Here is a 26,084-nt window from a genome sequence, read left to right on the forward strand (position 1 = left end):
TGGCTGTGTACGCTTCTGTAGATGGTCAAACACTCCGACATCCGCGCTGGATATGCATGTCCAGGTCATTTGCATAGTTCCGCGTTCTATGTCCTATAATTCAATAGCGGAAAACGTCTTGGTGTTAGTTTGACCTTGTGACTGGGCTTGGGCAAGTATTGGCTAATCCTTCACATCCATCCCTTTATCGGATATTGACGCCAACCAGTAGTGAACGGACTTGTATACAACTTACCCAGTCTTTCACAGAGGACAGTTTATTCTTAGCTTTAGCTAATATGATACAGCCAGTAGAATCAGCTGAGTCTGTAGTCGTTGTGTCTCCAGGTCTAAGGATGGAAGCACCCTATGTCTGTAAGTCGATGGAGTCTTCTACTCAACCCAACTTGCGTGGAAAACTCCAGTGGTCTGTCTATTCTCAAGAGATATCTGTTTCTATCGTCACTTCCGCTCAAATCCGTAGCATTGTCGTATAAATGTACTCTGAATGGGCCTTTTGAAGCATCGCATAATGGTCAATGATTTACGTGTCTTCGTACTTATGAATCAACTAGTCATAACAGGTTCAGCTATTGGAGAACACAGAAGAATAGAAATAAATACAAGTTGAAAATAAATCAAGAATCGATTAGTTTCACTTCTCTCAGTCTTGCATATACAACTTTGATAGCTCACACTCAATGACTACCTACCAAGAGCTATTTAGGGCCTATTGATCTATTGGTTTTTACAAGCCATTAACATCAGAAACCATTACACCTGGTATTAATTAACAGCTCAAAATAGTAATACAGCTTACCATCATATATATCGGAGATATAGTTATACACCCTGACGGGGATAGTGCTTATGTCCGCACCTCATAGGAAGATATAGGGTTCTGACATTCATATCAAATCTTACGTATTCCTCCACCCCATCTCTCCTCCTGCATCATCATCAAAACCATCTCAAATATCCAAAATGTGGGATACTTTCTTCTATCGCGGCGCCATCGCCATCTCCACCGTCCCAGGCCTCATCGGCATCAACTCAATGCTCCGACCTGAAGCCACCCTCAAGATCGTCAAATTCCCTATCCCGACCGATCCTCAGAGCAGAAAGACCTGCTTATCCCTCGCACGCCTGCAAGGTGCGCGTAATATCGTCATCTCCTACCTCTTCATCAACAACGCCTTGACCGGAGACAAGAAGCTTATGGGGATGGGATTGCTTGGTGCTCTTTTCATGCTGGCGACAGATGGGTTTGTGAGCAAGTCGCTTATTGGAGGGAATGAGTGGTTTCATTGGGGATATATTCCTGTTTTTGTTGCTTTTATTGGTGGTTTGCTGTATGAGGCGTGAGGGATTGGGAGTGTATTGTCGGAAATGGGCGATGGCGGACTTCTACCCTTAAATCTCATGTTCCATCGACACTTGGAGACTCGGATCATGTTCCAGTTGAAAATGACATTTCTTTCTAGCCTTGTCTCGTTAACGCTGCTACAACAAAGGAGACGAGGGTCAAAACTAGGAAGGATGCTTTGGTCATATAGCTCTTATGAATGAAACTACTGTTATCTGGCACTTTGATATTTATATAGTATAAGCCAGTCATCTCTGCTTAGCTGATTCATATAAGTTAATCCATCAACTCGTCCATGTTCGTTCCTTGATGCTGAACAATCCGGTTGCCGATTGTTGTTTTGTATCAACTCTGGGGACCTTTTATACTGAGTTATCTTTAGTATAAAATTGTATCTAGCTATGATACCTATTTCCGGTCTGAAGGCTATAGCTATTTAAACTCGATGCCAGCATAATGCCGCAAAGAAAAGTCCATTCCTGGCCAAGCTATCCTCCCAAGACAGTTTTTACGAGGTCTACTTACCGCAGAGATACTTGACCATTTAGGCAGTCACCGAGACATACCAATAGCTGGAAGGTAAAGTAGAAAATCTCTTGTTTTCACTTGGGTAACTATATCCTCCCAACTCCGTCTAAATATTTCAACACCATAACTCCCTAACCCTATGGAGCAATGACGATGGGAAGAATGCCGAACAAGAAAACACATTTACAACCATCTTACTTCAAGACTGAATCTCTGCCAACAACATCTCCAAATCAAAGAACTCCCCCTCATCCTCCGAGGGTAACCCTTCTGAAGACGGCAACGGCAACTCTAGAGATGGGGTTAAGTACACTGGCGTCATTTCAAGTTCTGAAGCAAGCGCCTTCTCTAGACAGACTGTCGTCCACCATAATCGAAGCATATGCTCTTTGATGACTTGTTGGCTTTTGCCGTCTTGCCACTCTGAAATCCCGGATTGACACGTTTCCGGATCGTCAAGCTGGAGTAGCCTTGCTATTGCTATACTCTGGCTGATGTAGATGACAGCTGACTTTGGGCGATTTGTAAAGTGGCAGTAATAAGCCTATACAACGGTCAACCCCCCTTCCCAAGACTTTTTGAAACAGTAGCTACCACTTACCATGAGATTTAATGTCTCGAGGTTCTCCAATGTTAGAGTCTCTGAAATGGTAAGCAGAGACACAGCTTGACCAAAAAGATCTAAGGGAGCTGAAGATTGATTGAAATCCCACGAGTCATTTATCTCTTCAGACTCTTGCTTTGGCTCTTTCTCTAGAGCTTGACCTAAGGCCAGAACAAGGGACAGTTGACAGAACCAATTTCTATCGTCGACGTGACTTGTAGGCTGGGAGTATGTCTGCTGTATCCGATCTCTAAATCTCTGGCGGAGAAACCAGTGATATTCACTGTTTGCTCCTTCGAATATATGTAAAAGATGTGTAGCTTGCTTTTCTGATGGAAGCTTTACTAACATCTGAGACCCTAATGGAAAGATTTGGATGAGTCTATTTTCTGATCTGGGGGTGTTTTCATTTGTTGCACTCACCTCCATCCTCGGATTTCAAACGAAAAGGAACATATTCACCGGCTTCACCCATCTGCAGTTGCTGACATGATTCAGTCTGTATATAAGGATGTAGTAAGGCGGAAATATCAGTCAGCTTTCGTATAAAGACTTCTGCTGGACATAATTCTTCCAAGTGGCTCGTTTCGCATGTAGGAGACAACTGGCTTGCATCGAAAAGCGCCGTTGAATCGTCCGTTCCAGTTAAAAAGCCAAACTGACTATTGATATTGGCCTTTTCTTCAATTTCGCGAAGATAACTCTCTGGCACAGTGATGAATTTATCCTTCTTTGGATATACGCATTCTCTATTTCGTTTAATGCACCGATGACATGGAGTATCTACATATGATCAGCCATAGCTTTAGATGCATAAATCGAGATACACGCCTCCACTGCATTTTAACTTTTGAGAATGGCATGCCGTGCAGGCCACGAGCTTGCGACCCTGGAATTTGCCCATGCTTGTTTAGTGCTTTGTGATGAGTACCGAGATGCCGGATAATGACGAGTCACATATATGATACTCCACTAAGAAACCTTGAAGTTTCACGGTAGAGCCACCAAAAGGTCATGTAATTAATAAACAAAATCGATGTCTACTTAAAAGAATAAAAAGCAAAACTGAGACTATTTGCTGCTTTATACGAAAAAGAACCCAGTGACTGGTAATGACCCAATGGGTCGAGATTAGTACCCTATAGGTACTCAGCTACCGTAAGGGCCAACTCTGACGCCACAGTGATACCGACAGGCGGGCATTCACGGCATTGGACTACATCTCTTCCGTCTAAAACGGGTAATTAACTTCCAGTCCGTCCTTGAATTAGCAACTCAAACATCGCCACGGAGAAGATGAAGTGAGAAAACAGAGCCGCTAGAGAAAACAACGCTAAATTTCAAGATACTGTAGTTCCAAACTTTAGCGTTCTCACGCAGATCCATACGAGCGGATCTCTCTCTGACTAGTGCATTGTCATGTGATGATTTCTGTTCCCTGTCTACATTGGCGGATCATCGGGGGGCAAGAAAACACCGAACCTTGATATAGGGTGTCAAAATAAACTAAGTAAAGAGTCCCCTAAGCTTAGGCTAAATTTACCTAAGGATTTTTATCACTTAGGCTTAAGGTCCTGAGTTTTCTTTCCTCCCCTAGCGGATCTATTTTGATTTGAAAGATTTCCAGTCGTGAGATGTGAGTAAACTATCTACTACATCTACACCCCGCTACAGACGACTACGGCTCCACGTCCATGGCAGCTTTCCCTCCGCTGGAGCGTTTCTGCCCTTCCAGCCCGTCAACTCGTTCAGGTCTCTGCGGGGAAAAGGATGAGGATCTTGAAAATCACCGGGCTTCTTTCCGAATTTCCAGCTCCAAAGATTCTTGAGACCTGAATCGAGGGAGTCCTCGAGAAGATCGACTACGTACTTTCCAATGATTGGGAGAAACTTGAAGCCGTGGTTTGAACCAGCTGTTGCTATGTAGAGATTCTTTGTTTCGGGATAGGGGCAGATGCGGAAGTTGAGGTCTGAGGCCATGCCGTCCCTGGGAATATGATTAGGTATAAGTGGTTGGCTTGATAAGGAGGGTTACTTACCAGCATTGACGGGTGTGGACAAAGGGTTTATCTGCGAGCTCAGGGATCATTTCTCGAACAAACTTTCGAATCTCGACTTCAAGTTCCTTAGGGCATCCATCAAAAGGATAGTCACCCACCGAATGCAAGACTGAGGCACCAGGGTGCACATGGTTGAAATAGTTGGTCACAAGCCGAACACTGCATAGCTTAATGAGGCCATTCTCATCAGGAGGAAAGATTATGCCTATCCACATTAGCACTCCAATCATCACAGGTTTCAGTGCCCACATACCCTGCTCAAAGTCGTCAATGATGGGAATGTCCTTGTACTTTTCAATCTCATGTGGCTCCAGCTTCATCACACAGATTACCGAAGTCTCCGCTCTGACATCAGTTCTCGCTCCCTCGACAAGAGCCGGGAGACCTGCTCCAGCTGCAACAATGACCTTGTCGGCGCGATGAATCTCCCCGTTAGCGGCTACGGCACCCTTGCAGGTTCCGTCCTCGTGTAGGAGCTGCTTGATCTGGCCTGCACGGCCGGTGATGTACTTTGCGCCATTCTCCTCTGCAGCTTTGGCCATGCGGAGAAGGGCTTGGCCTGAGGGGACCTGGAGCAAGTCAGTGTTGATAATCGATAGATATGCAGTGTTGATGTTACCCAACCAGCCTGAGGGCTGTACAGATTAGTCCAGCTCGGAAACTCCCCAGTCAACGCAGGCCACTTCTCTCTGATCCTCTCAACATCCAGATACTCCACTCCCAGTCTGCCCTTCCTCTCGGCCAAATCCTTAGCGTTCTCCAACCACTGATTCGTCTCCTCATGACCCCCCATGATCCATCCCGACTCGCGATACAGGCCCGCAAAGAGAGAGTCTGGATCTTTCCACACAGCAAGGGTCTCGAGGCCGAGCTGGGCGTAGTACGGGTTGGGATAGTCTGCACGGATAACCTTGTTCAGGTCAGTGCCGGCCGAGTCGCGAGACGGGGCTTCGAAACGATCGACCACTGTGACGTTGGTGTAGCCGCGCTGGATGAGATGGTATGCGGTAGAGGTTCCAAAGACACCTCCGCCGATGATGAGAACAGATGGTTTACTACTCATGGTGGGGCAACTTGTAGAATGGATGATGTGATGTGATTCTAGTTGATGTCCTTTTTTCTGGTAGTGTTCTACGAGACGCAGCTGAATATTTATAGCCTTGAGCTGCGAGGCTGCGATGATTTGCTCGACGTTTAGCGAGTTCCCATGATTCCCTATCGAACCCGTCTGATAGCCTAAGTAAGAAAAGGGCAAAAATCCTCTGGTCTTGTTTTCTCATTCCTCCGCACTCCCCCGCAAACAATAAAGTTTTGGCGGTATCTCCAAACGCAACGCCCCCCCGAGAGATAACATTATGTACCTTAGCTAAGGTACCTTACACGCTCAGCCTTAGCGTGCAGGCCAATTATTAGGTCATCGGACCACCGAGCGCTAGACGCCGAGGCCCAGCCCAGAATGATCATCTCTCGTTGACGTCGGGGTCGGGTGTTGCTCGAAAGCGAAGAACCCCACCGACATGGATCTCCGGTACAGGCTGCATTAGTGGCCGAACTGACACTAACTTACACGCATTAGTTTAATTTGCAAGGAGGGTTACGATGCTAGAGTGAGTGTGTCTTCGGTAATGTCGTGCTTTGTATGATTCGCAAGGAATACTTTATAAGTTTAGTAGTCTTGACCAGGGGCAGTTTTTGTGGCCAAGATGATGGCGGCAAAATGGTTGGCGTTTGTCTCGGTTGTTGAGATTGAGTAGATATCATCTCTTTTCCGGGGGGAAGAGAGTGGAGGGGATTGGTCTATGATTGGCTGATTGTCATGATGTTTTCTCTGTTGCGCGATATCAGATGTAGAGATATCATATTCAGTCAGATCTTGTGGCGAATTTGAGATGCAGGGTCTTTGCCTACAGCCAACATCTTTCGTCATTAGGAGGGTTTGTTCACAAGACTAACAGGAAAGACGTCAAGGTTCACTGAACCAGACGTTGCTGAGGATACATATGCTTGTGTCAGTTGATTGTCAACCATGACTGTGACCGTGACTGTGTAAATACAAACACGAGACTGGATGCTCACAAACATTCCACAGATGCCCTAATGTAAGCACCGCTTGTCAAACCCGATATCTAACCGCCTAAGCTGTCAGAACCGACCGGGCCTAAACATCCGCTGTCAGTTATAACTTATTGTCTCTTCAGCCTCCCCTCTCCCTAAAAAGTGACATGTCCTATTCCCAACAGCCGTGTTCCAGACCCCCCTCCCCAAGCACAACGTGGCAACCGGGAGTCACCAGGTACAAGATGACGTAGCAAGAGCCCATGAATTATCGTCGCATGCGTCAGAAAATCTGATCCGACTTTTTCGATTGCAAGGGTTGGGCTCTGCATCACGATATCCCCCGCCCTTACATCTCACCGGAGTGGAAACACGGTCTGTACGACCCAAAAGCCCAGAATTCTTTTTTCTTTTTTTTCATATGCCGAAACCGTGTAGGTGTCTGTTGATCATCAAGCAAGATTGACGGTTTTGTATGCTGGTTAGGGTTGTATTTTGGGGGGAGATACCCTTGCTTCAAAGGATGGAATGACTCTTGAAACTGGGCGGCAAGTGTGCTGACAGTTTGAGACATGATTCGTGAAATCACATTTTATAGGTGATATCATGTTTTCCATTCGGTGATAGGTGATGGAAGTGAACCATTGGACTGAAGTGATTGAGATAACTACCAATTGTGATTCAATGCCTAATGATTGCGGTCACAGAACAAAACAGGGAGACAACACCCCTGAAGTGAAGCACTGGCTGACAACAACCATGCCCTATAAGCTATAGGCTATAGGCTACGTCCACAAACATTTCTGAAACCGTACCTCTAAAGCAACTGACATTCAGGATCTGCACGACATGCAATTAATTTGCTTCTCCCGAAGAAGAAATACATCACAACTCAACCTTCCAAAGCGATTCCATTTCTTCTCGTATCGCCCTCCTTGTCGTGCCCTGTCGTGCCCTGTCGTGCCCTGTCCTGTCACTGTCACTGTTATCTCTTTACTTTTTCCTCCTGTAGGGTGTGTGCTGTAGGTGCGGATTGCACCGGGACCTATCGGCGTATTTTTCCCTCACTCTGAATGGATACCGAACCATTGTTTCGGGTGCATTAGCGCCAATGTCTCTCTCTCTCTCTCTCTCTTTTTCATCCCGCCCCTGTCTCCCTCGCTCCCTCTGTTCACCGCATATTTTAATTTGCTTTGCTTTGCTTTGCTTTGCTTTGTGTAACCCCAAACTCGACCTGACTTGACTTTCCCGTAGCCCGGATGCGTTTGCCGGTTAAAACATAATAATCGTCAGATCATCTTTTTGCGTATGGCCCTTCTTTTTGTTTCGGACTTGGCCGATGCGGGAGGAGACAAGATGGGAGGAGTTTCACTGCGTGTTACTCCTCCGTATGTCCGTCCACTCTACTCTGTATTTCTCTTTCGGTCAACTAGCTTGGCGATATCTACAGATCCAATCCATTACAGACTAGTTAGTTAGGCCGATGGCTCTATCGTGGGGAAGAGGGGCCAATAGATAGCTCCGAATACTCGGGATGAAAACAACCTCTCACTGATGTCATTGTCAATAATTAATGCCAGATCAGATGTCGGTTTTTTCCTCACACTCACTCACTCACTCACTCACTTCCACTTTCTCTTGGCCAATGTCACAGACGAGTCAAAATGCCACTTTCAAGTCCCGACTTATTTCCTTTTTCCTCCAAGGGTGCAGGTGGGCTAGACCTGGCCTGGCCTGGCCCTGTCTACCTGTTTCTCATGGATCCCGTCTTGTCTTTTTCACGGTTGCACACACCCCGGAACCACTGCCGATCCCGCCACTGAGAGAAGAGAAAAGAGACAACACCATCTCTCTCATCCATGCCATCGTTTGACATGGTCCCCCTCTAAAAGTGCTTCTAGAAGAACTAGCACTCCCCTCTGAATAAGTAAACTTTAGCGGGCTGTGTCTTCTACTCTGGCTCTGACCTTGCACTGAACTCCATTGAGAGCACTAAAAGTCTGTCGTAGTGTTGGCCTTGTTGTCTCTTGTCTCGCATCATCTCATCATTTAATTGCTTCTTTTGTGCTGCGCCGTATTTTCCCCTTTTGTGTGGCTCCACCCGCTCAGACACACCCACGCCCAAGTCCACGCCCACGCAGCCCAAGCTCAGCACAAAGCCTGGCTCTGCTCACACACACTCTCTCACTTTTTCGGGGCGTTTCGCCCTTTGACAATTTCACATTCCATTTCAGAGACATTTTCAGCTCAGACCATATCATATTTCCCGTTTTCCCCGTCTCCCATCTACGTATATTTCCGTTTGTGTCCGTGTCTTATACTCGAGCCGCGCGTAAAAACACTCTCACTTTGCACTTTCATCACACCTCGCCTGTCACTGTCACTGTGTCTTTTTTATATCTCACACGACCATCTTTGTCTGACTGACTGACTGTTACTCCAAATGAATACTCCAAACAGAGCTGCCGTTGTACATCCTCAATACGACGCCCAGTCTACCCAGCAATTACTCGCTCTTGTTCAACATCTCCAGGTTACGTCACGGACTATGGCCAGGCAGACACCGGCTTCCGACCAGAAGAACAGTACCATCGTCACCGATATTGGCGACTATCTCATCCAGGCTGCGCAGGCTTGGGCGCAGATGACGGATGCTCTGGTGGAAAGCCGGCAGGTTCAGCAAGCAGTAGTTGATGCGCATGAACAAGCCATGGTCAACAATCATCTTTCCGATCTTTCTACTGTCGTCTCCATGGATGTTGATCTCACAAAGCTCTCGTATGTCAGCACGGTTGAAGTCTGCGACCTGACTGACAGATCAATAGCAAGATCCGCGATTTAACAGCGCAATTCTCACGAGATGTGCATCAAGTCTGGCAGAATGATGCGCCGTGTCCGGGGAAATCACCGTGACATATCAATCATCGAATAGAGGTTCTTGGGATGGGTTCACTGGGTTATTTCATAGGCGTTTCTGGATTGATATCCGCATCTTGGTTGGAAAATTGCTGCGATATTTCATTCATCACCCGGTCGCTAAAATTGCATATTCTGTTTTTTCTCCCACACAACTATCATCTTCTATGCACCTCCTGACCTGACCTCCACTGTTGTGATGTCTGTGATAATCAAGTAGCTTGGCTTCCAGATCTGGATACATTCGTTATCTCGACATGGACAATGCTCAGCCAAACGACGCATGAAAATTTGCTCTGTGGATCAAGTGGCTTGAATCTATCCATAATATATGAAACTGCCAACGTATTCATGGACCTCGTCCAACCAACAAATTCGTGGCATGACTTTTCTGTCGGTGAGCCTCCTGACCCAAAGCCTGGAAGAGAGGCATATCATGACTCATGACCATGTGAGTGAGATGAGGCGTGTGTAAGAATGTTTTCATTCTCCGTCATCCGCAAGTTCTGCAACAAAGAGTCAGGATGATATCTCCGCTCAGCTCAGCTCAGCCTTATCAACTCCATTTTGGCATGTCGCATTTATTTATGTTTGTATTACCCAACCTTTCGGCATTTGTATTGGAAAGGGGCCTGGTATACACTTTGAGGCCACCACCCATGGATACCCGCTGCAGGGTCTTGCAGCCTCTAATGCATTATGCACAAACCTGGCATTGGCATTGGCACTGGCACTTCAGCTTTTGCTTTGCTGCCTTGTAATGCCCTGATCGAGCAGCAGCCTGTTAGCCCGGTCCTTGGTCAGATTAAACCCCGCATAAAAATCTGCAGCATGAACCATAGAAAAATGTTTCTTGGGGGCTTGAAAATGCACGCGACATTTTCAACCACCGATTTCATCACTCTCTGCATTCGCCTATCAGCTGAGTTGCCCGACCAACTTGGCCGCTGCTCATGACTTGGGTCATTGTGTGTCCTTCCTATAGTAGAAGGTCTAAAAGACATTACTAATTTCAGATTATTCCAATGTGACATTACAAATTATCATTGGTAGAAGAAGGCTGCCTTGTAAGTTGTAGCTCATTCACCAAATAGATATTTGCATAGCACTAATTTGAAAGTAATGATGAGACGCATTGCCATAAATGGTGTAGAGGGACAGCTTTGGTTCAGTTTGTATATTCAAAAAAGAATCCAAGAAGACACAGAGCAAATAAGCAAATTCCCTTTCATGTCAAGTAAGTTCCATGACCATGTCATTGCCTTCTATCCTCCACCAAGCCAATGCCGAATTCCGAAACTAAAACCGAATCCTTTTCAACTCCTGCCTTACTCCAAGACCTTACCCTTACCCTTATCCTCGTCCTTGTTCTCTGTAGGACCTGCTCCGCCAGAGCTGGCCTCAGTGGTACCGCCCTTAACCTTACTGGCCTCGATATCAGACTTGCGAGGACCAGCCTCCGCCAGATCGACACTAACAAAGTTAGGCTGATCGGTTTTGGTCTCTGTAGTACCGGCCTCAACAGGTTCAGCTTCGGGTTCAGGCTCTGGGGCAACAGACTTGGTTGCAGCAGGCTCATCTGTGATAGGTTCAGAGCCAGCAGACTTGGTAGCACTAGTGTCATCCGCAACAGGCTTTTCGGTAGGAGACCCGGTAGCTTCAGACTCGGCTACGGCAGATTTATCAACAGAAGTCTTATCAGTGATTGGCTCAACGACAACAGGTTTGGGGGTACCAGGCTCATTAGCATGAGGCCTTTCGGTAGCAAATTCGGTAGCAGTAGTCTCAGCTATGACAGATGGACCAGCAACAGGTTCATCTGAAATAGCCTTGGTAGTAGTAGACTCCGCAGTACTAGGCCTCTGAGCATCGGGTTTAGCAGTACTAGGCCTAGTAATAGCAGGCTGAGAAGTGGCGGGGGAAGATGGACGAGGCGTGGGAGGGCACGGAACAAGAGATCTGGATTTTTGCAGGTCAAAACCAAACTCATCTCGTCCATGCACTTCGTCCAACTCGTCAGGGACCTCAAATTCATCAGGATGAATGAGATTCAGGGGACCACCTGGACATGCCGGGGGGACTGAGTACTCAGAGTAGTCAGAAGAGTTCTCACTACTGCTTCCTGATCGCTGGTCTTGCCCAGGGCCGTAGGGGTGATTGGAGTGTCGAGCATTCTCAGGCTTGCGACGAGTGCAGCAGCAACAGCAGGTCAAGACCTTGGCGATGAAGAAGAGGGGGCGAAAGTCAGGCATGTTTGCGGTGATGAGGGGGAGTAAATTTTGGGGAATGTGTGTTCAAGGGAGAGATTTGTGTGATTGTGCTGATTGTTGTGTTTGGGTAAATGGGTTGAGTTTGATGGTGGTTCAGACAGTTGGTTGAGGTATGAAAATCTATCGGGTCATGAAGGAGTACGACAGGTTTATATACAGTCGGGGAAGCCACTGATAGTTATCATTTGAGACGGTCGTTCAGTGTTTGCTGAGTTGTTGTTTGGAACACTGAATAAGAGTCCGTTTGGGGACTGAACATGTGGCAAAGAGACGAACAATGGCCAACAATAGTACTACAATAGTCTATATTTGATACATTCAACGAATCATTGCACCGAATAAGATATAAACAACTGATCTGCTGAAGCTGCAGTTTTAGCCCTTTCCGAACGCAAAATCAAACGAATCTAATCTCGCGGGCAGATGTCGAATACCCATGGACACTGTTGAATTAATCATCCTCCCTAGAGGCCAGCTGAACATACTCCTCTTATTTTCCTTGTAGTAAGGTTGTTTCGATTCAACGCTACAACAGTATAACAGGCTGTAAATTAGGCGATCTTTACCGAACAATCCATCCAGTAGAGGGTTTTCCCTCGTGGCATATACATGAAAAATACAAAGCCTGCCAAACTCGGCCTTCGCTTAACACGAGATAACGAAAGTGAATAAAGCACTGCAAAAGATCTATACCCGTGAAGCCACCAGACTCATGTAAATTCCCCATAGAAGACCGATGAAGCTCAAAAACACGATTCGTCGGTGGACGGGGATGAAAGTGAAGCTGATGATGGATGCAACAGGCCAAATCTTGTAGCCAGCCACAATGATGGGAATAGTTTCCTGCAAGATATTAGAGTAGTCCGCAAAGAGATGTTAGTAACTCGCCGTCTTGATGTTGCTCCAGATTTGAGAACCGCCTTGACCCTTCATCAGACCCATGATGATCAAAAACGCAATCGTGTTCATGATAGCTCCCGCAGTAATACAATCAACGAACCACTTGGTTATAGTGTTGCGCATACTGAACTGAGGCTCTCTGTCCTTGTTGATCTGCGCCATGCGCTCCTCGTAGCCCTCCTTGAGCTCGGGTGCATCTTCAGTAGGCTGCATCTCAAGATCATTCAAACGCCCAAGCTGTGGCCCTCTAGCAGCAGGATAGGCGGGAAATGTTCGCTCCAGGTACCCTTGCCAGTGATAGTTTGGGGGGGCGGTCATTAAGGTGAGGGAGACAAAGCGCAGAAGCTGGGCGATGTCTAGGGAGACCGGACGCTGCGGAAATTAGACAGTGGACTTGGTAATAGCAGCGATTCCAAATTTTGAGATTTTTTATTCCAAAATATGATATAAAGGCTGCTCATTTTGTCAAACTCACACTCTGTTGACGAGCCTCAATGAATTGGGCAAGGATATTAGAGATGGTCGACAGGCCCGCAGCCTGGAGTGTAGCGGCAACGATCGGAGACGGCATTTTCGCGTAAAAAGGTAGAAAAGAGTGACTTAATGATTGAATATCAAGATGCAGAGAATCAATTGCGTGTCAATTATTGATGTTGATCTGTCATGTCAGCTTCAGATTGACGAGAATATTGAGATGAGGTGGAGAGCCAGCTTCGTCTCACGTGCGGGCGTTGGAGCTCGGGATAAGTAAGATCCGCGAAATGCAACCCCCTTTTCCTTCCTCGTATCAACTGCCGGGCTTTGAGACATTGGTAGCCAAAGTCAAGATGAGATATCATTGATTTGGCTCTGAAGTGTCTGAATCTGGCGTTGAAAATGAGGCTGAAGTGAATTCTCAAGATTGATAATTCGCTTGATGGGTCTGGATTACTATCGAAAAAGTCAAAGCTCGTAGTGGTTGGATTATTCTTCAATTGTTTTCAGACTGAGCATTACGTTCTTTTGCTGATGATACTCGGACTGCTGAAAGAGAAACACAACGGACTTATTACTAAAGTAAGGATATTCAAATGGACAACTACCAAAATCTCATTTCTCAGCCAGTAGCAAATCTTGGGACTTCGAAGCTGAAAATAGCATGAGGACATACGTATGTTGGAGAAGCATGGCCTTCTTCAAGATGCAATGGCCAGCAAAGCCATTTTGAGTCTATGATATATCAAGAAATCTATTCGAGTTTGAATATACTCATGCTCTAAAAGTGTATAAGTTCCTGGAATAACAGCTTCTACAAATTAAAGTGGGTATAATTGGTATATGCGAATGGAAATATAGAGGGAAGTCGCACCTTCCGAGTCGTCGACTGGCTATGACCTCTCCATTCACAATCTCGCGATGGCTTCACTTCGTTGTACAGATGCCCCAACCTTCATATCTTGACCAAATCAAAAAGAAACAACAGCAAAAAGATTGTCTCGTCTCAACCGTCGGTTTCAATGCGTAATCTGGGAATCGAACCCAGGGCTCCCCGACGCTGCTCGAATGGCAACGGAGAATTTTACCACTAAACCAATTACGCTGATAGAGGCGGTTGAGAACCCAATTGGATGAGCTGTGATTGCGGCTTTCCAAATGGAGATTATACCGATCCTTTCCGGGCGTTGTCCAGGTTGGGTCAACGTCCAAAGGGCCTTGCCATAGTGCCAAACCCGGGCCGAGCATCGGTCTCGTATTCAACGTTTCGTATGACTATGTCGTGACCAATAGGCTGATTTGATGTACACTGTTGAACACTATATTCGGAGGAATGCGGCGCTGTCGTGTAACCGGAATCCTACACGTGGTTGTCACAGTCTCTGAGCCTGTTAACAATGAAAGTCTGACTCGTAAGTTTCGCAATTCGCTGCAGCAAGATAACCTCGAAACTATGCTTTGAGAACGATTACAGCCAATGAGCTGTGGCGTGAGAGTCAAAAACGGCATAAGGTTTCACGCTCAATTCTCTTTCACTCCTTGATGGTCATCTCGTAGACTTACACTGCATTAACACTGCCTTGCTTGAGGGGCATTTATAACAAGTGATTATTCTCTACGATGACACAATAACTCAAAGTCTCGCACAGAAACCCTTTCAGGAATTCCGGTGAGAACTATGCGTATTTGTGGGATGGAAGGTATTGACTTTGGTTCCGCCGATAGTTATTCTTCCGCGTTAAGTTTGTCTCGCCCTCACCACGAAACTCAAAAAATTCTCTTATATATATCGATATCTAAACCAACCTTGTCAGTATTCAATTTTCCTTCATTCTATTTCCCAAGGCAACATGCATTTCTTCAAGAACCTCGCCATTCTTCTCCTCCCAGCAGCAACCTTAGCTGGAGTCATCCCTTATAAAATCACGAAAGGCTACGCAAATCCTAAAACAGGGCCAGGTTCAAAGAAGATTACGGATATTGACATACCAGGAGAGAATAATTTCTTAAGCTTCAAAGGCACACCTCCCGGAGAAGTTGTTCAAGACGGTGTTAAGCTGAGGATTCTTTCTGTTGGCGATTCTATCACTGTTGGCTTTGGAAAAGGGACAGATGGAAATGGATATCGGAAGAGATTGGGAGAGGACCTAAGTGGTAAGAACATACTACCTAGTGAGGAATTTGACTAACATTGCTCCAGGAAATGAGGTCGTTTGGGCTGGCACTGAGAAGACAGCGGGAGATATGAAAGACGGTCACTTTGTAAGTTCCTCAAAAGTCCAGAAAATGGGAATTTGTTCTAATATGGTCTTAGGCAGCCTGGTCCGGAAAAACAGTCCAATACATCAACGACCACATTGATCCCTCCCTCGAACAACGCCCCAACCTCATCCTCATCCACGCCGGAACAAACGACATGAACAGTAAGGATCACATCTCCGCAGAAGGGAACCACCCTCAACAAGCCACCGACCGCTTAGGATCATTGGTCGAAAAGATGATTTCCAAATGTCCTGACGCCACTATTATTATCGGTATGATCACCGATGTTTGTGATAGCGAGTCGTATCACTCTCAGAGAGAGAGGATAAAGATCTACCGGGATCATATTGCTAGATTGGCAAATGAACTCAACGCAAATGGTTCGCATGTACTTGCTGCAGATTTCGGGCCTTTTGACGACACGCTTCTGAGTGATTGCGTTCATCCGACGCATCAGGGGTACCAAATCTTAGGGGATTGGTGGTATGATTTCATTCATCAGATTCCTAAGGGTTGGATCAAGGATCCTGTTGGACCTGATCCTGTTCGGGATTAGGAAAGTCTGGAGGGTATTAGGGCAGCACTGATGGGATCTCTAATAGTTCGTTTGATCAAGTTTCTCGGTCAGTATAAAATCGCGAGCAAGATCTTGGTCACTGCAATAGGTATACCCAGAATTAGACAAGCCTTCCACGGGTTTGGATTTGATATAAGTAATTGAAAGATACGGCTTAAGTCTGTATGATTATTGCATTACTGTTGGCACCTTTCTCTGTCCTAGCTCCTGGCATAACCTTCAGTAGCTAAATGTGAAAAGGGTTGCGCGAAATCAACCTGAGCTTAGTAACTATCTCTCTAGGAGTTCAAGGATACATTGTTCTTCTTTACTCGTTGTTTGCGAACCTGCGGTCAGGTTGGAAGACATGAGAGGCATCAATAGTGCACACGACGACATAGTAACATAGAAGTCAATAACATGGCATTCGACTCTTTTGGCCAATTTCTGAGTACATAATGACTTGCACCTCCTCCCATCGCGGTTCATTACAATCCCTAGTTATTGGCCAATTATCTGATGTTCTTTGTCGTTGCAACTGCAAAGTGTGAACACGAAAACATTAGGCGCTGTCTAATCAGCTCCTGGTCCGCTCAACTTGTGTTTGCATGATGAACAGTGCACATCGTCACTGTCACCGTAATGATTTCCGCTCCTCATCCCCGGATCATCTATTCACGTATTGGTTCACAAATATCAGATGTGAATGATTCTGATACACGTATAAATTTCGTCTCATCTGGTCTGAACATTGTCTACTCTCTGTCAGTTCATCAGACCGGACGAGATGAATTATAGAGCACACCAGACCAATGAATAACAGCTTCATTTCATTTGAACACCTACATACACTTCATGGAACTCACCTCATCCAGAAATCATATATATACAGTATGCCCTTCACTCTCGTCCTCCTTCATTCATCATCTCATCTCATCACACTCCCACCATTACCACAGCAACTCTACACTCTTCACAACTCACTACTACTGTTTACTACTACCGCAATCAGCTACGACCATCCCAACCCGCAAGAATGTCAGCCCAAAACAACGACACCACTAACACCGTGGACAGCGCGGGCCGTCGCCGCAGCTCCACAGTCCTCGCCTCTATGGGCAACTTCGGCAACGAGCCTGTTGACCGCAGCTCTGAGACCGTCCTCACTCGCAAGCAGAAGCGTGCGAACCGTCGAAGCACTCTTCGGATGCAGTCCGAGGTGGCTCCATTCCTAGGAATGGGCTTCGATGACGAGGATGAGGTCAAGGAGACTGAGAAGGCAGGCAAGAAGAAGGATGAGGAGATGAAGGACGAGAATGACGAGAAGGAGGCTGAGAATGAGGGTGACAAGCATGAGGCCGAGAAGGAGAAGTAAGCTCCCCTTCCCCGGGCTAGACATGTAGAATCCAGGATTCTAACAGTTTAGCCATCCCCCCATATCCTTCCAAAACTAACAAAGCACCAAAAAAAAGGTTAAAACAAAAAAGCACAGAAAAAGACGGCAGAAGTGGACTGCAGCCGGGTGTTTATATAACACCACCAGCTGGGGTGTCAGAGTTTCCTGGTGAAGGAGAAGAAGAGGCAGGGAGTTGGTGGAAGAGGAAGATCCTAGGTATGTCAGTGCGGAACTGGAGATTATCTTGATCTGCCTGGATAGCCAGGTTTTCCTCTCCAAGCGATGGATCTACGGACAGTCTTTTGATCTGGGTTTGCTTTGTTGGCGTTGTTGATAGCTCATTTTACAGGTAGGTTAGTTGGGAATTGATTTACTTTCCCTAATTTGTTCTTTGTTCTTGAAAATGTGATATCATGATTGTGATTTGATGCTATATCAAAATGATGTTCATTGGGACAGTGAGAACTGACCAATCTTCATCCGCCATGAGACAGTCAATCTGTGTCGATATTTCCTTTACTTACAGTGACTCTGGTTGATTAATGCCCAATAGTTGCCACCGAACAATTCAAAGGCTGGCACTTGGTGATAGGATGCATAAAGGTTCACTAGCTACTGTAAGACGGCTCAAGTTTTGGCCGTTCTGACAACTGCCATTGCAGATCACAGTTGGGATATGATGAAATGTTTAACGAGTGTTTTCAATTATATTGGCTGTATATTCTGTAAGGTCGTCATCATGGGAACTGATACTTGAAATAACCATGGTCTTACACCATGATGGATCATGTCACGCAGACTAATTAAGATCAGCTTCATCAAAGTCACAAAAAGAATGTCTTGGATATATGTATGAGCCTGTCATGGATAAAAATAATGTTTGGGGACACTGAACTTCGATGTAAGCACTACGACGGACACAAGAGACATCGGGATCTTCTTTTCTTCAAATCCGAGCACTTATACTCGGCCATTTGACCAAGTAATGAACATATATTGCTACGCTTCACTTAATATACACGATAATAAGTATCGGAAGACCTATAGTCAGACTGATTTCATTCAAATTATCATTATGAGCCTGGTTTGTTGCTCTGTGCAATCTCCATGGGATATGTCTTACGATCATTGTCAACCGGCGGCCCATCGGCCCTCAAAAAGCCCCCCGATCCCCGACATCCCTTCCAAAAATGGCAAAAAGGCACTAAATCCCCCCCTGGAACAGCCACACGCGTACGACCGGGCGATATAAAGGCCCCCGAAACCCGGGATTAACGGCCGATAAACCATGATTACCTCCGGCGCATCAGTAAATCAGACTGAACCTGCATCTCGTGCCATTCGATTTACACTTTTCATCTTCGTTTATTATCTTTTTTGGCATCCTTGAATGAATGTGTTACCATGGATGAATGCCTCATCAGTCAGGATCAGGATCGCCAGGATGTGGCGCACAAGACGAGGGCTTGTACGAATTGCGCGAGGTTGAAGATGAAGTGTCAGTGGCCTAGTTCTGGTTCTGGCCGTGTAGAAAAGACGTGTTCAAGGTATGATATAGGATGTTCAATGTGGAATGTTGGCTAATTTTTGGTGTAGATGCTTGAGGATGAAGCTGGACTGTCAAGTGCCCGAAATTACACAGCGACGAAAACGCGGCAAGTCAACGTCAGTACTTGATTCATTTATATAAACTTGACTGACCTTTATAGGCGAGTCGCTCAATTAGAGAAAAAGATTGATGGCATCGTGTCTCTCCTCTCCGCAAACCAGCGCAAAGGCCTCTCCCCTCTAACACCAGAAAGTCCCCAAGAAGTCCAATCCCACGCCCCATGTCAACCTCTCACCCAGGAAAACCCCTTCACCAACCAAATCCCCGACGACAGCGTCCGCTTCAGCACAGACGTTGAACTATTCCCTGGCTTTCGCGTCTCGCAGCAAGAAGCCTCTGAGCGTCTTGTTGTATACCGCAGAGACTACGTGCCGCATTTCCCCTTTGTTCCTGTGCCGAGTTCAATGTGTGCTTCGGAACTGTATGTTGAGTCGAGGGTCATGTTCTGGACGATATTGGCGGTTGTTTCGCCGCTGAATGATAAAGCGCAGATGGAGTTTAAGGCGTGGTTCAGGAGATATCTTGCTGAGCATCTTGTTGTGAGGCAGGAGAAGTCTACTGACATATTGCAAGCGATGTTGATCTATTTAGGATGGTGAGTCTCCCTTTGAAGTATAAGTGCCTTTGCTAATTGACCAGGAACGACTTTCACTTTTATGGAGAGCTTCAAGTTACAAACATTATACAAATGGCTATTGGTCTAGTCATTGATCTACGGCTTGACAAGCACGCGGGACACTTTCTAGGAGGACCAAAGACACTTCTTGGCGATGCATGGACGTCCATGAGCAAACACCCACTCAAGATGAAGGTTCATCAGACAGCAGCCGAAAAACGAGCAGTTCTCGGCGTATACCATATAACAAACCTGTAAGCTAACCACCTGCTTTGACTGACCAAGCATGACTAACAATTGTGGCAGACTAAGCCCGTACTTCAGAAAGAGCACCATCTTCCACTGGAATACACATCTCGCTTCCTGTTGCGACAACCTCGCCGAAGCACGAGAGTTTGAATCGGATATATATCTCGTCTCTCTCGTTCGAATGCAACACTTGGCCGATCGGGGTTTCAGCGTCATACCATCCATCGATCCCTTCGATCCAACACCTCCAACATTCCACGCCGTAACCGCCATGGCTCTTGACACCGTCCATCGCGAATTGGACAACTACTTTAAGCTACAGCCCGAGATCGTGAAGCAAATACGTACGTCTCCCGGCTCAATCACAGTACCAAAGCTAACTGTCGCAGCTGGCTTCAGAGCCCACTACAACTCCATCCTCGTCCGTCTGTACGAGCCAATCCTCACCATGAAACCCTCAAGCCTCCTATCCAGCGACACCTCCCCAACCGAACCCTTTCTCCGCACTGAATATCTCTGGAAATGCCTCGAGGCCATCCAAAACACCCTCGAGAACCACGTCACACTGCCCCCCGAAAAGATCTCCATCCTTCCCGTCACAGTCTCATGCGTCCTCGCCTTCGTAACAGTCACGGCCTCACGCTTGATCATGGCTGAGAGCTCTACAGACTGGGATCCAAAAGCCGCACGTCGACGTCTTCAATTCCAGGATATTCTCCAGCGATTGAGCGATCAATTCGCTCAAGCCGATGAAGAGGCGCAGAGGCTGAATAGGAGACGTAGGGTCATGGAGGATGGGAGCAGTGTGTTTTTAAAGTCATGCTTCAAAGTCAGATGGATTCGACAGTGGTACTTGTCAAAGATTCCAGAGGAAGAACAGCAGCTATTATTGCCCCAACCGCAGACTACGGTGGAGAGCTCGAGCGTGCTTCAGAGCAATCCAGACTGGGCGACTAATATTCAGTTTGACGATGAGTTTTGGGCGGATTTGATGACGGGGTTCGATATGGAGGCTTTAGATAAGTCTCTTACTGCTGTTGCAGCTCAATAGCGCGATTGACGCTGCCGTGTGATTTGACTATAGCGTGTATTACTATTTAATGATACCTGAGAACACCTGGAATGGTGATAATGATCAATGTTAACTGCCGTTCAAAGTCTGTTTTATACCCATGCCCTGCCCTGCCCATGGTATACTGTTCATTGGTGACGGCACCTTCGGCCGGATGTGCCCGGACGAAACAAGGGTCCGGCGCCAAATTATGTTTCATTTCCCAACCAAGCTCCCTCTTCAACATTCTTGCGCCAAAAGCTAGAAGCCATTGACACAGAAAAACACCATAATCTTGCCCCAATTGCTTGCTTGTATTATATCACCCGTTGCCTGGCTCGTTCTCGTTCACAAAATGGCACAAAAAGCAGCTCGCGACTGGATATACCTGGTCATAATCTCACTCCAACTCATCGGCATGATCTGTCCGTTTCCTCACCTCAACCTCAAGGCTCTCACTAACAGTCCCCAGGTCTCGAATTCACTGAATTCTACCCTGATTCAATCTATTCTGCACCCAATGCCCCTCTCCACTTTCTAGTCAACGTCAAAGAGCAGTACCTCTCCTTCTCAGGAGATCCCTTCTTTGGGGACAAGTTCCACGGAGCCTGGTTCCGCAGCATGTTCTTCATTGAGATATTTGTCCAGTTCCCTCTCGCCATTTACATCGTGAGGAACCTCGCTGCGAAAAAGCCTTCATCTGGACCTGCTGAGCTCGCTGGGCTGGCGTATGGTTGCTTGACGGCTATGAGCTCTGTGGCTTGTGTTGCTGAGCTGTTGGAGATGGGGCCTGAGTTGGTGAGCGAGGAGCATAAGAGGAACTTGGTCTGGGGGACGTATTTCCCTTATGCGCTTATTCGTAAGTCCCTATTCGATTGTTGAGATGTTTACTAATGAGATAAGCTGGTGCTATGGCTGTTGATATGTACGCACGACTGTTGCGCCGTGTGAGCACTGATACTAAGCCCAAGACACAGTAGAGAACACAATCACGAAACGGCACTTTTATGACAGATAGTCAGTGTGGACTGTCGCCTCCGGCTTTTCCCATTACTGTTCTACATTGCAAGAATCCCACATCCATCCCTGACTCCATAAATGCACTGTACATATGAACCTGGACTTCAGTCCATTCTCTTATTCTGCTTCGAGTATCCCCATCCATTGCCCATAGTGTTCACTCCATATCCCAATGGTGTCGCACCCCCAAGAGCTCGTCCTTTGAGCCTCCTGGGCAGAATCACACCAAGAGTGTACATAGTAGCACACAACACACCAGCGCCAAAGGACACGAGACTGTAGAACACAGTGCTCGCGTAAATATGGCCACCTAGGCCCTGCCATTCTACCTTTCCTTCTGTCTTGGGCAGCGCCGGTGTAGGGAACCATCGCACAGAGAGGCTCAACGGTAATGGATCGCCAATGACCAGTTTTCGTGTATGCGAGCCCTGTAAATGATGCAGAGGACTGGTACTATACGCAATCGCTGAATCCAAAACACCACTGTCGTGAACATGAGTATGATGCTTCGGCGTGCTGTGTAGCAACACGTTCATGTGCGTGCTGATGTGTATATGGCTAAGCTGTAATGTACCCGCGAGCGCGAAAACAACAGGGACGTATTCGCGCTCGGGGACCTTCTCACCAACGATTTCGACTTCGGCCGCTGGACGCGCAGGGATACGGCATGACAGAGGCGCATCGGAGTGGATGTAGAATTCGAGGAGGTGGAAGAAAGGGTCGTCGATCATGGCTATCGTGCAGTTCACTTCGCCTTCTGTGCCGTAGTTGAATTCAAGAGAGCGGCCGGTTTCGTTGCAGATGGGGAAAGGTTTCCACTCGATTTCGTGCTTTTCGTTTTCGACATGTTCGCCAGTTTCTCTGCGCCTTGTTAGAGATGAGGCTGTAATTGGGTGATGGTTCGTACGAGTTACGGTTCATGCATTCTACGGGAATAGGAGCGCCGTAGTGATATGAGGGAAGGCCGTCTTCTGGATTCGCTGTGACGAGGGGCGTTAATGCGCCCAGGGCGACGAAGGCCCAGGCGATGGGAGCGATCATGATAGCGGTGCGATTCGAGGGCGCAAAGAAGTGGTTGATGAGAAACCACCCTCGTTTATTCGGCGACTTGAAGCGTCTATATTAAGCATCAAGATCATAACATGGCGATCAAGGAAGACTGTTTGGCGAGCTGTGGAGGGTTGAGTTGAAGCTGGCTCGATGCTAAGTATGTGGAGATAAGATGCCACCCTGGACTCGACAGTGTATCACGTGTCATTTCATTCCAGCGCCAAGAAAGGAAAGCATTTACAATGAACTTTATTAAATATTTTACATACTTGAGTATCTGATTAGATTCAGTGAAACAGTAATCATTTCTTAGTACAGATTAGGGATTTGGGTAAGGCTGCAGATACGAGACCATGTAGCCACTCTAAACAGTGACAAGAAGGAGTCTTTAAGGGCCACTGATATACTTTGTAAGAGACTATCCGATTGGTATACAAACACGCACTATAGACCAATCTTCAGTGGAATAAGTTATACTCAATTATGCAGGCCTCATCATAAATATTCTGGAAATACCATGCCAAGGCTCCGAGTTAGTCTCCGTACAGCGGTGACTTTTCGGAAACTTCCCAACAGACTTATATATAACTAACCTTTCACGAACTGAACATAATGATAATGACAACTCAAACTAAATTCATGATCCACTTAATACGAACAATTGAATTAAGAACATCCCGACTCACCAGAATGACTTCCTCAGAAACCGCAAACGCCCTCAAGACTCTCAGAGAGCACTATGACAGCGCTACCATGGAAGCTCAGATGCTGTACGCTTCAAAGACTATGATGCCACACCTAATCAAGCCTCTTCCTACGCAAATGGGGATATCTGAAAAGACTTCAACGCCTGTGAAATTCCTGGATAATGCTTGTGGAAGTGGTGTCTTGACACATGCGGTCCAGCAGGTTTTGCCGAAGGATATACTCGAAAAGAGCACGTTTCTATGTGCTGATGCTTCGGACGGTATGATCAGTGTGGCAAAGAAGAGACTTGACGCTGAAGGATGGGTTAATACAGAGGTTAAGAAGTTGGATGCGACAGTGAGTTGACTTACACCATGAAACGTCAGACACTAACGATGTATGCAGAACACTGGACTCCCTGAGAATTCATTCACGCATGTTGGTCTTGGTCTAGCACTCCATGTCATCCCTGATCCAAATGCCGTCCTAGCTGGTAAGTATCCCTCCTGAACTCCCCAGAACAGAACTAAGAGGCCCAGACGCCAAACGCATCCTCAAACCAGGAGGCATCTTCGGTGCAACAACTTTCCACAAAGACAACACATTCTGGCTACCCGACATACGCACAGCATTCGCGTCATTTCCTTTTGAAGCCAAACTACCTGAAGTCATGAAGATGCAAATGCACGACCAAGGGGACTGGACAAACCCCGCATGGATCGAAGAACACTTAAAGAAAGAAGGGTTTCAAGATGTGAAAGTGACTGCGCATGATGACAGCTACACTATTGAAAGTGCAGAGGACTATATATTGCAGTTTGGAATGATGCTGGGTTGGCTGATGAAGACTTGGTGGAGTGAGGAAGTACAGAGGGAGCATCCGCTGGAGGAGGTTAAGGAGTTGTTGAGGAGGCATTTGGTCGAGAAACATAAGGGAAAGGGATGGGATATTGAGTTCAAAGTGATTTGTATGACTGGGAGAGTTGGTTAAGTCAGTCCGAGTTGGAGAGGAACAGAAGTTTGGTCTTTTACTTGACGACCAGAAATAACAAGCAGGTTATTGTCCACTAGGTGGTCAATGTTAAGAATAGTTGCAGAGTTCCAGTGACAGGCCAGTATCAGAAATAATAGTATTGTGACAGTTGAGAAGATCAACTTAACAAAGTAGCCACCCTCTAATACACATTTCATATAATACAATATTAAATGTATACAAAACGAACGACGCTGTATCTTCTAGGATACATTAAAATGACCGCTTTTGCCCTCCACCCCCATCTAACCCTTCTAGTTATCGCACACTCCTCAGAATACTTCCCCATCTATAAAGAATGACCTCCCCCTTGTGTATCTTCATCCCCGCCCTGGACTGAAATACAGAATGTTCTCCCCTTTTATTTTGGAAACCATACCCCGGCATTGGTAGTATGGCCGACCAACCCAAGCGAGGTTTGTGTAATTGAAGTGTTCTCGCGAACAGTTGGTCTCGAACGTGGTACCCAGCGAAGCGGTTTTCGTGTATGTTTTTATTTTTATTATGCTTGCTTGTGCTGGGTTAAAGACTCACGCTTGAAGCGTGGTGAAACGTATTTGATATCATTGTTGATGATTCATTGCGTTGGTGGGTAGGAGACCAGCTCCATGGAGAGAGGAAAGGAAAGGCGTCGTAGAGTGTTCAAGTCATAGTGAATCGGAAGTTTTAAGCGTCAAGTCGTCGAAACGGGTTGTGCTATATATGAATATGTGGTTTGATGTTTGAGAGCTGCTTTATAAAGTGCTGCTCCCTAAAAGAAACAAAAGATTGTTGGAGTCTGCCTTGAACAACAACACCACAACCTCCCCAATCTTATATATCCAAAATCCCTCGCCCCCCAAAACAATTCCCCAAGCCCGCTCCAAACGCAGTGAGGCCCTTTTGCTACGACTCGTTTTCAAGCGTGGCGTGTTACCCTTCGCCCTGGTCCTCTCCCCCCAAAGTGAGGCGAGCAACCATGCAGGCCTCACCCACCAATACGACCTCCCACCGCCTCCAAGTCTCACTTCACAGGGCGAGCGGCATTGCAGAGTCAACGTAGCGCTGCATATACTGTCGTTGCCTTGTGCTACTATACTGTACACCGATGCTGAATCACTACGGAAGAGATATCACTAGACATTATCACTGGGATGTCGGCGACACCGCTCTGTTATTGAGACGCAGCCTGATATAGGTAGGTAGGTAAACATATCTCTTCGCTGTTGCATTTCTTTCCATTCTTTTTAAAGGGGCGCCGTTTTTTTTTTTTTAATCAAACCCCCCATCTCTTGTTTAATAATTACATGTGTAAAAAAACTGAGAAAAAACCCTTTGGACCTGTAGAGTACAACGCACCCTCATGACAATTGGCGCCTATAGCATAGCATATCCATCATCCTTGACAAAAACATGTGGCCTGG

The 26,084-nt window shown here is 46.5% G+C and overlaps 11 protein-coding genes and 1 non-coding gene across 12 annotated transcripts; 7 read left to right on the top strand and 5 right to left on the bottom strand.

The window, feature by feature from the left end:
• Positions 1 to 963: 963 nt before the first annotated feature.
• J7337_009464 (uncharacterized protein) lies at positions 964 to 1,344 on the top strand (the record flags this gene model as incomplete). The annotated part of the gene is made up of 1 exon (XM_044827060.1): positions 964 to 1,344. The coding sequence occupies one exon, from the start codon at positions 964 to 966 to the stop codon at positions 1,342 to 1,344; it is 381 nt and encodes a 126-aa protein (XP_044677654.1).
• A 2,801-nt stretch (positions 1,345 to 4,145) lies between these two features.
• J7337_009465 (uncharacterized protein) lies at positions 4,146 to 5,600 on the bottom strand (the record flags this gene model as incomplete). Its single annotated transcript, XM_044827061.1, has 3 exons — positions 4,146 to 4,464; positions 4,517 to 5,106; positions 5,157 to 5,600. The coding sequence occupies 3 exons, from the start codon at positions 5,598 to 5,600 to the stop codon at positions 4,146 to 4,148; spliced, it is 1,353 nt and encodes a 450-aa protein (XP_044677655.1).
• A 3,435-nt stretch (positions 5,601 to 9,035) lies between these two features.
• On the top strand, positions 9,036 to 9,477 carry J7337_009466 (uncharacterized protein; the record flags this gene model as incomplete). The annotated part of the gene is made up of 2 exons (XM_044827062.1): positions 9,036 to 9,370; positions 9,438 to 9,477. 2 exons carry the CDS (start codon positions 9,036 to 9,038, stop codon positions 9,475 to 9,477), a joined length of 375 nt encoding a protein of 124 aa, XP_044677656.1.
• A 1,359-nt stretch (positions 9,478 to 10,836) lies between these two features.
• Positions 10,837 to 11,760, bottom strand: J7337_009467 (uncharacterized protein; the record flags this gene model as incomplete). Its single annotated transcript, XM_044827063.1, has 1 exon — positions 10,837 to 11,760. One exon carries the CDS (start codon positions 11,758 to 11,760, stop codon positions 10,837 to 10,839), a length of 924 nt encoding a protein of 307 aa, XP_044677657.1.
• Positions 11,761 to 12,654: 894 nt separating this feature from the next.
• On the bottom strand, positions 12,655 to 13,249 carry J7337_009468 (uncharacterized protein; the record flags this gene model as incomplete). The annotated part of the gene is made up of 2 exons (XM_044827064.1): positions 12,655 to 13,050; positions 13,154 to 13,249. The coding sequence occupies 2 exons, from the start codon at positions 13,247 to 13,249 to the stop codon at positions 12,655 to 12,657; spliced, it is 492 nt and encodes a 163-aa protein (XP_044677658.1).
• Positions 13,250 to 14,175: 926 nt separating this feature from the next.
• On the bottom strand, positions 14,176 to 14,257 carry J7337_009469. The gene has a single exon. It is a non-coding gene; the product is annotated as a tRNA-Gly (tRNA).
• Positions 14,258 to 15,002: 745 nt separating this feature from the next.
• On the top strand, positions 15,003 to 15,970 carry J7337_009470 (uncharacterized protein; the record flags this gene model as incomplete). The annotated part of the gene is made up of 3 exons (XM_044827065.1): positions 15,003 to 15,306; positions 15,353 to 15,414; positions 15,467 to 15,970. 3 exons carry the CDS (start codon positions 15,003 to 15,005, stop codon positions 15,968 to 15,970), a joined length of 870 nt encoding a protein of 289 aa, XP_044677659.1.
• A 1,036-nt stretch (positions 15,971 to 17,006) lies between these two features.
• J7337_009471 (uncharacterized protein) lies at positions 17,007 to 17,424 on the top strand (the record flags this gene model as incomplete). Its single annotated transcript, XM_044827066.1, has 2 exons — positions 17,007 to 17,341; positions 17,397 to 17,424. The coding sequence occupies 2 exons, from the start codon at positions 17,007 to 17,009 to the stop codon at positions 17,422 to 17,424; spliced, it is 363 nt and encodes a 120-aa protein (XP_044677660.1).
• A 1,548-nt stretch (positions 17,425 to 18,972) lies between these two features.
• Positions 18,973 to 20,891, top strand: J7337_009472 (uncharacterized protein; the record flags this gene model as incomplete). The annotated part of the gene is made up of 5 exons (XM_044827067.1): positions 18,973 to 19,031; positions 19,076 to 19,570; positions 19,615 to 19,845; positions 19,898 to 20,184; positions 20,230 to 20,891. 5 exons carry the CDS (start codon positions 18,973 to 18,975, stop codon positions 20,889 to 20,891), a joined length of 1,734 nt encoding a protein of 577 aa, XP_044677661.1.
• A 355-nt stretch (positions 20,892 to 21,246) lies between these two features.
• J7337_009473 (uncharacterized protein) lies at positions 21,247 to 21,871 on the top strand (the record flags this gene model as incomplete). Its single annotated transcript, XM_044827068.1, has 3 exons — positions 21,247 to 21,316; positions 21,364 to 21,750; positions 21,795 to 21,871. The coding sequence occupies 3 exons, from the start codon at positions 21,247 to 21,249 to the stop codon at positions 21,869 to 21,871; spliced, it is 534 nt and encodes a 177-aa protein (XP_044677662.1).
• A 144-nt stretch (positions 21,872 to 22,015) lies between these two features.
• J7337_009474 (uncharacterized protein) lies at positions 22,016 to 22,952 on the bottom strand (the record flags this gene model as incomplete). The annotated part of the gene is made up of 2 exons (XM_044827069.1): positions 22,016 to 22,772; positions 22,819 to 22,952. The coding sequence occupies 2 exons, from the start codon at positions 22,950 to 22,952 to the stop codon at positions 22,016 to 22,018; spliced, it is 891 nt and encodes a 296-aa protein (XP_044677663.1).
• Positions 22,953 to 23,651: 699 nt separating this feature from the next.
• On the top strand, positions 23,652 to 24,639 carry J7337_009475 (uncharacterized protein; the record flags this gene model as incomplete). Its single annotated transcript, XM_044827070.1, has 3 exons — positions 23,652 to 24,005; positions 24,054 to 24,141; positions 24,188 to 24,639. The coding sequence occupies 3 exons, from the start codon at positions 23,652 to 23,654 to the stop codon at positions 24,637 to 24,639; spliced, it is 894 nt and encodes a 297-aa protein (XP_044677664.1).
• Between the last annotated feature and the right edge of the window lie 1,445 nt (positions 24,640 to 26,084).

This window comes from Fusarium musae, chromosome 7 (genome assembly GCF_019915245.1).
Source record: "Fusarium musae strain F31 chromosome 7, whole genome shotgun sequence".
In the NCBI taxonomy this organism is placed as follows: Eukaryota; Fungi; Ascomycota; class Sordariomycetes; order Hypocreales; family Nectriaceae; genus Fusarium; species Fusarium musae.